The sequence below is a fragment of the Hipposideros armiger genome, unplaced genomic scaffold, assembly GCF_001890085.2.
Source record: "Hipposideros armiger isolate ML-2016 unplaced genomic scaffold, ASM189008v1 scaffold_14, whole genome shotgun sequence".
NCBI classification, from domain to species: Eukaryota; Metazoa; Chordata; class Mammalia; order Chiroptera; family Hipposideridae; genus Hipposideros; species Hipposideros armiger.
This window is the reverse complement of record NW_017731364.1, coordinates 2,712,835-2,721,132: the sequence shown is the minus strand read 5'-3', so window position 1 is coordinate 2,721,132 and position 8,298 is coordinate 2,712,835. Positions and strand designations below refer to the sequence as shown.

Here is an 8,298-nt window from a genome sequence, read left to right as displayed (position 1 = left end):
ACCGTAAGAAAGACATATCTGTAAAATAGGGATGATAATAATAGTACTTACCTTAATGAGAATTAAGTAAGTTAATATTTGAAAAGTGGTTAGGACATAGCCTGGCACATAATAAGTTCTATATAAGTGGATATTAAATAAAAACAAATTGCTATGGTGATTTGGAGGTGGCAGTAAATAACTTTGCATGGAGACTAAGGAAGATTTTGGAAAGGTGACACTTAAGCTGAACCTTAAATGTCAGGGGAGAGAAGGGTGGGGGAGAGAAGTGGGAGAAAGTTCACAGTAGGGCATACAAAAAAAAAAGGAGTAGTTACATTTGACTAGGTAAAAAAATATATATCTCCCTTTCCTCCCATCAGTCAACTATTTCTGCCAGCTGTACTTCAATATATCTCTTCATTTTCCTTTCATCTCTGTAGACTCTGCTATCCTTAACCGGGGTCTTTGTCATCTATTTTACAATATTTACGGGGTGCCTCAAAGTGGCAGGCACTGTTCTGAGCGCTAGGGATACACCAATGAACAAGACAGACCAAATCCCAGTTCCTATTCTACACTATAAAACTCCAAACTGGATTCACAGCTTTTGGTCGGCCTTGCTCCAGTCCATTTTCCACACTGCCATGAGGGACACTGTGAAGACAGAGGCTGCTCCAGACACTCCCTAGTTTAAATCCCCTTGTAGTATTTTCCATCGTGTTCAGAATAAATCTCAACCTCCCTAGCATCCTATCCTGTTCAAGGCCTTTCACTAATTGGCCCGCAGAGCCTTATCTCCCAGCTTTCACCTCCACGCACTCCGCACTTGAGCCACAGTAAATCACTCAAAATCCGAGATACACACACTTATAAGTGAGCACCTGCTGAAAGGACGTGGCTACAACTCCATCCCTATTTCATCCGTGTACATTGAAACATTCCCCACTCCGCGTGCCTTGGAAATGAAAACCCCGGCACCGCCCCTCCAGTTCTCGAGCCTAAAAAAGCAGCGATGAGTGGACATTTCCCCAAAACAGCCGGCATACAGAGATGCCAGCGCGTACCCCCCAAAACCCAGAGGGAGCCGGAAAGGGAGGGTCTTCCTGCAGCCCCGGCCACCATCTTGCCAGAGGTGGCCGGAAGTGGCCCCGCGAGCCGGCGCGCGAGCGCGGACTGAGACTGCGCAGTGGCCGCGCCGCGCGTCTTTGGCGCCGGCGGCGTTGCGGCAGTGGTCCTGCGTTCTCTGCGGTGCAGTCCGGCAGCCGTACAGCCCCCTCTGTCAGCTCTTCTAGTCCTCCTCCCGCCGCGCCATCCGCTGTCCGACCCCACCGCCGGGGTTTTTGCAGCGGCCCGCACACCCTTCGACCCGTGTTCGCGCTCTGCACCTGGCTGCCCGAAAACATGTTGCAGAAACACGAGAGCGGGAGTCTCCCCATCCCTCAGGCTGAGGGGGAGAAGGATGGCGGTCATGACGGTGAGACCCTGACCGCCTCGCAGGAGGAGGCCCCGAGCCCCTTGCTGCAGGAGAGTCCCAAGGAGGACCTTGGCGCCATGAGGGAGAAGGGGGTTGTGGAGCCCGCCCGCACCCCAAAAGGTGCAAGGGCCGTGAGCTGGCGCAGGGCCTACCGCCATCTGGCTCGGACGGTGGCGGAGTTGCATTTCCTGCTGATGAAGGGCAAAAAGAAGAGTCCCATCACTTGCTCCGAGATGGTGAAATACGTTATTGGTGACTTGAAAGCTCTGTTCCCTGAAATCATCGCTAGGGTCGCAGAACATCTGCGATATGTCTTTGGTTTTGAGCTGAAATAGCTTGGTCGCAAGCACCACACTTACATGCTGATCAGCAAACTAAAACCTCTTGAGGGGGAGGAGGATCTGGGAGCTTGGGTCTCTTAATGATGACCTTGGGCCTTATTTACATGAAAGGTAATAGCGCCAGGGAGGCACAGGTGTGGGAGATGCTGCGTCCGTTGCGGGTATGCCCCTCAAAGTACCAGTTCCTCTTTGGGTACCCGAAGAGGCTTATTATGGAAGATTTTGTGCAGCAGCGATACCCCAATTAGAGGCGGGTGCCTCACACCAATCGCCCGGAATGTGCATTCTCTTGAGGTCCCCGAAGCAACCTGGAAACCATCAAGATGAAAATCCTGGGGTTCGTGGCCAAGCTCCATAAAAAAGGAGCCCAGCAATGGCCAGTGCAGTACCGTGAGGCCCTGGCAGATGAGTCTGACAGGGCCAGAGCTGAGGCCCGCATGAGGCCTCGAGTCAGGGCCAGGGCCAATGCGAGCTAGGGCTGATGAAAAGGCGAGCAGCCTGAGGGGGTGGGGGTGGGGGTATGGAAGCTACTTTTGAGCCCTAAGTATTATAGGTGGGGGAGGGTTGTTATTTCTTGAGTTGTATTTGTGTAACTAGGATTTAACTTTTGTATTTTGCTAGGTGATGTTTAAAATATTGTTAAATGGATGTTTATAAATGAGATTGCTCTACTTGTAGGATTTTGTTGTAGAGTTTGGCCAGTTTTGTAAAATGGTTTGAAAAACTTTGTATTTTATTCTGTGATCTTGAACAAATTATGCAGCATTGTAGTACTGTACTTCAATGGTTTGAAGGAACTGCACTATAATGATCTCGTACCAGGAAAAAAAAATAGCTGATTGGCATCTAGCTTCCCAACACTTTTTGTCTATTGTATAAAGGAAAAAGACTGGCATGTACCCCTATTTGCTTAGCTATTATAGTATCTAGAGAAAAAAATGCAGTAAATTAGAAATATACTCTGGTACACTAAATAAACATTTGTTAAGCATCATCTTTAGTGTGGTGCACTATTTGGGGCATTTGAGGATAGGATGTTGAACAAGATAAAGGTCGTACTTTTCAGAACTGGACAGTAAGTAAATAAACCAGAAATTAAGTGCAGTGAGTTGAAGGCTACAGAGAGACACCTAACCCAGCTGGAATGCTTGTAGCTTTAATCAGGCTTTGGGAGGAGGGGTGAAAGATGGGGTGGAAGAGGGGAGGGGAAGAAAAAGAGGAAGAAGATGTTGAGGGTGGGAGATGGTATTAAAAACGACAAGATCACAGGTGTTCCTCAGTAACGTGGGAAGAAGTCTTGATCTGGAAAACACTCCACCATTGCCAGGGCTCTTGTTCCAGGGCAGTTTATTACAGTACACAGTGATGGTGACTATTAGCATTTTGGTCTTCTCCATCTCCCTTCTCTCACCTTGACAAGGTTCCCTCTTCTACCAAAACCCTCCGAGACCAAATATAACAATTCTGGGACAATATGTAGTGTGCACGGGGAGAGTACGTATGATGTACCCTACTACCGAGAAGTTACACTTAAAGATCTCTCCCCTGGCACCGACCGCTTTCCACTTGGAGGAGACTTGTAACGCATCCCTCACATTGACTACCCATGAAGGGTTATCTACATAAGCAGCCCAGGCCTCTGCAATGCCTACCACCTTCACTCGGGGGATAAATCCTGTAGAATGGGTACATAAAATAATGAGGAATCTAGAGGAGTTGTAACCAAACCAGAGATGGGTTTGGGGGGAATTATAAAACTGCCCTACAGCTGCCAAATACAGAAGAGCAGCTTTCTCTCTTTATTGTCAGGTTTTTTTTCTACTTCCAGGTGTGTCCAAAAGACATTTCTGAGTATGTTAAGGTTAGCATGGAATACAAATACTTTGGGACACAGGCCCAGGGATCCAACAGATTAGATTGAGATGAAAGACTAACAGCTTATAGGCAAAACAATTTACTAATGATTAAAAATGTGACTTATGGACAAATTATAATTCATTAAACAAAAATATTGAGTGCCCACTCTATGCCAAGGACTTTGCTAGGTTCTAAAGATTAAAAAGGGAAGACTGGCTTTATCCTCAAAAAACAATAACAATTTCTCACATTTGATTTTCTCACTCAGCTGAGAGGTCAGCAGTGTGTGAACCTGCAGCTGAAAGTGAGATTACTTGGTGGTTTACCTATGGTCACTTGGTCAGCAAAAGAGCACCAAGACTAGGACCCAAGTCCCTCACCCCTCAATCCAGTGTGTTTCATTCTAGCGCATTGTTCCCCGTTCCTCACTTCCAATATGTTGTGTGTGATTTTAGTTATCACAACTCCAAAAAAACAAGCGAGGCATGTATAATTCCCTCCAGTCCTTATGGGAGTAAGGTAGAATAGAAATATTCCCTATTTTACCAGATGTGACTTTGCTGGCAAAGATGGGATTAACAACAGTACCATTTATTAAACATCTACTGTAGGCCAAAGGCATTTTCTTCCCTACTTTTCAAAACCACATTGCAAAGTTATTACTAAATATCTCCATTTTACAGATGTTGATGGTAATACTTGCCATCTACTCAATACCTAAGATGAGCCAGCTTTTTTATGCTTTACATATGTTTTAGCGATTTTTATAACAGTCTTACAGTTTAGACATTATCTGTTCCATTTTGTACTAAGGAAACTGAGACTCGGAGAAGCTATAAAGGTCTCACAAATAGTGCATAACAAAACAAGGATTGGAACTGAAGTCTGACTTAGTCAAAAGCCTGCACTTTTCACTATTTTACGTTTCCTTCATCTTGGGGCTCCTTCCAGACTTGGGTCATCTGTCTCTGGACTCATGTTCTTACTTCAAACATTACTGTCTCTCTGGGGATACAAACAAGGATTGTGTAGCCAAGGTAATTATGACAAGACACTGGCCTGCAGGAGAGTCAAAAGGAGGCAAAGTAAAGTTGGAGAATTATCCATGAACATTGATCCCAGCTCTGCGTACTCTCCCCAGTGTTCACAGAATGCTGACTGTGTGGAGAATGTGTGTTTTTGCTCAAACTCAGCATGTTTTGCCCTTGAAGGCCATGTTGCCTCAGCCTTCTTTAGTCTGCTCTCTCCACTAAGCCTCAAATTAAGTTTTTCATGCCATGGAACAATCAAATAACATTTGTAGACCTGCAAATATGATTCCCAGTGTTGTTTCCAGATGGTACAAAGGGCTGGCAGAGCACATACCCTTGCCTCAGGATGAAAGACCTCCCATGTCACAGATGCCATCATCAGCTTCTCAGAAGTACTCAAAGTATGGCCTCTGGGCCCATGTGTAAAGCAGACACTGGCCGTGGTGAGGGCAAGAGATGAATTCTATTGTATATGGTCATTCACAGGAGGGAAAAGGCAGGCCTGGATCCCCCCCATCTCCTCCTTCAGGCACAAATAAAACTAGATCTTCTGGTGAAACACTGAGTGGGGACAGCAGGGCATTGCTACTGGGGGAATGGTGGCAGATGGATTGCTCCAAATCATACTGATTATACTACAACTAGGAAGCAAAGCCAGTAAAGGAAATTCCCTGGAAAACTATGAATCATGTCTTGGACAATAGGAAGGTCTCAGTTCAGCCACAGACTCAGCAGAGATCTTGACACCAGAGTCAGGACTTACGACGCACTGGAACTTGGAGAATGAGTGTTTGGAAACAGGTTGATTACAGCCCCAACATCTAGCAGGCACATAGTGTTCCAGAGGTGGCAGTTCATGTACAGCCCCTGCAAATCAGGCCTCAATTCACAGGCTCAATCACAGTTTCCACTAGAGATAATTATGCTTCCTGCCTTGGTCATGGTGGCAATTGATGCTTGTGCAAATTATTCCTCAAATTGTGCTGTCCAGCAGAGATGGCAACAATTACCTCCTAGCAGAAACATAATTCACTGACTAAGAAGGCTAGGTATTCTGAAAAATGTCCTAATCAAGGCCTTTTAAAAGTCATGACTATGTGACCTTGAACAAGGAATACAAATTCTGAGAACTGAAGCTCTAGGGGTTTAATGGGTGATTGGAGTGGTCGCCAGCTACAATCCACGCCCACACCCCATCCTACCAGCTGATTGCAGACCCTGCCCAGTTTCCGAGCCAGTCATGACCGATAACAATAGCAGCCAGCATTTATTAAGCTTTGTGTCAGGCATGGTGCTAAGTATGATAACCACATTGTCTTATGCGTCTGCACAACGGTCCCATGAGGCAGATTCCACATTTGCCAATATTACAATACTATAGGGAAACCACAGGGAAAGAATAATTCTGTTCTGTCAATGCATTAAGTTAAATGACTGGCCCAAGATCATGACATCACTAGCAAGCAGCAGATCCAGAACTTGAACCTAAATCTTCTGGGTTCTTGCTGGTATTCCACCCTGCTGGTCTTCGGAAGGTGCTCAGGGAGCAACCATCCTCCCTTTGGGAAAATGGGCTAGAGAGAAGGAAAGAAAACTTCTTGCTGTGCTCATTTACATCAGAACCTAGAGCATGCAAGCCAGAGAGTAGAGGCAGTAAGGAGGGGAGGGCCAAGCTGGCTTCTCTGGTTGTAGGGTCGTGGGCTTTTTGTCATGAGAAGGGACCTATTGGGAGAGGAGCCCATTTTTGAGGCATGATACCTCTGAGCAGCAGCTCTGTGGTCCCTGCAGCGGGGGAATGAATCAGCACAGGGGGAGCAGCAGCCTCAGCCTCAGCCTATTCGGAGGCCTGCTGGGTGTTGAGCCCAGCAAAGGACAGCCACCTTACCAGAACCACTAGGTCAGAGGAGACCTCCTGGAGTGGACGTTCCTGGCCTCGCTCTGCTACATGACAGCATGTGGCTTCAGCTGGGTCACCTAACCTGTCTGAGCTTTGGTTTCCTCACCTTTAAAACAGGGATAATCCTACCGACCTCAAAACACGGTGGAGGCTGAATGAGGGAATGACTCAGCACCTACCACAGTACCTGGTACGTGGTAACTATTGTTATAAAATGGACTCACGCATTCAACAAATATTTATTGAGCATCTTCTATCCATAGGAGGCATATGTACTAGGTGATGAGACTGCAGCAGAGAACAAACTAGACAAAAACCCTCACCGTCACAGAGCTGACATACTAGTGTAAGGAGACGGAATGGAGACATATACTACATAGCATGTCGGGTGGAGATCTCCGTCATAGGGAGAAATGCAGCAGCGGGAAAGGGGGCCTGAGTACTGGGAGGGTGTGCAATTATAAATAGCCTGGTCCGGGAAAGCCTCGCCGAGAATTGACATTTGAGTAAAAACTGAAGGTGAGAAGCCGTGAGCCCACAAGCTGGTTGGGCCATGAGGGAGGAGGGGATGCTGGCAGATGAAACAGCAAGTACGAAGGCCCAGGGTGGGAGCAGGCCGGGCAAGTTCTGAGGAACAGCTTCTGAAAGCAGAGTGAGTGGAGGGGGAGGGCTCGAGTAAGAGATGAGTTCCTTATCCTGAAGGAGCTCCCAGAGTTGGCACAAGTACCAAAAACAATGAACAAACACGGATCTGTACCCAAGAGTTACTGCAGGAGTTCAGCAGGCGGAGAAACCACAGTAGCCTTAGGCAGTGCAGGGGCTTCCGCTGCGCCAGAAGGGGAAGGAAAGTGAAAATATTCTGTATTCATAGCTTTTGTTTTTCTCATTACAAATGCTTAGAGTGGAAAATTTGGAAAGTTCCATAAAAATATAAAGAAGAAAATGGACTCTCTAGAATGCTGGCGCAGAAGCAACCATGGTTAACGGTGTAGTGTGCATTTAGTTTTCACCTGCCTAGGGAATAAGTGATTGGTTGCTACTTGAACAATGAGTTGCAATGACACTGAGCCCCACTCCATGCAATATTTCCTTCAAATATTTCTGAGAGCCCCCAATGGGACATCTCAAATGATGTCACAAGTCCATCTATCCATGTGGAGCTTGTGGAGGCCTCTGCTGGAGTTGCTTCTTGTGGGGTCTTCAGCATCCATGGCTGCTGCCTCCTCTATGACTCCCGGGTTCTGGAGGGATGCTGTGTTCCATGCAGAGATGGATGGAGTGTCCTTTTCCCTGGCTATGTGCCAAGATATATCACCGGGGTCCCAAAACAAATAGTGCCAGGCCCTCTCCAACCTCCTCAGAAAGGTTGTGATCTCTTGCAAGCAACTCTCCAACTTCAGCTGAAAATAGTCACCTCCACAGCAACAAATCTAGGCTCTCTTCCTCCACAATTCCTCTCCTCAAACCTTAGATAAAAAAGGCACAAAAAGGCAGCCCCTGTCTCCCAAGGCATGGCTATTTACGTCGCTGAACCAGAAGAGTGAACATCTGCATTCAGGCTGGCAGTGATTACGCAGTTTCAGGCTTGTGTTGATTTTCCCAAAACAAAGCAAAAGTCTGCACCAAAATGAACTAAATCCTCTACCTCTAGTACTGCCAGCAACTATAGCTCCCTCCCCTCCACTTTTCCCACCTCTCCTCATGTTTTCAAAATGT

At 46.7% G+C, this 8,298-nt stretch overlaps 1 protein-coding gene across 1 annotated transcript; it reads left to right on the top strand.

Annotated features, from left to right (window-relative positions):
- The first annotated feature begins 1,171 nt into the window (after nucleotides 1-1,171).
- On the top strand, nucleotides 1,172-2,784 carry MAGEF1 (MAGE family member F1). Its single transcript, XM_019667946.1, is given in 2 exon segments — nucleotides 1,172-1,861; nucleotides 1,864-2,784. Coding segments are annotated over 2 exon segments (888 nt in total). The 5' UTR covers nucleotides 1,172-1,383; the 3' UTR covers nucleotides 2,274-2,784.
- Nucleotides 2,785-8,298: the final 5,514 nt, after the last annotated feature.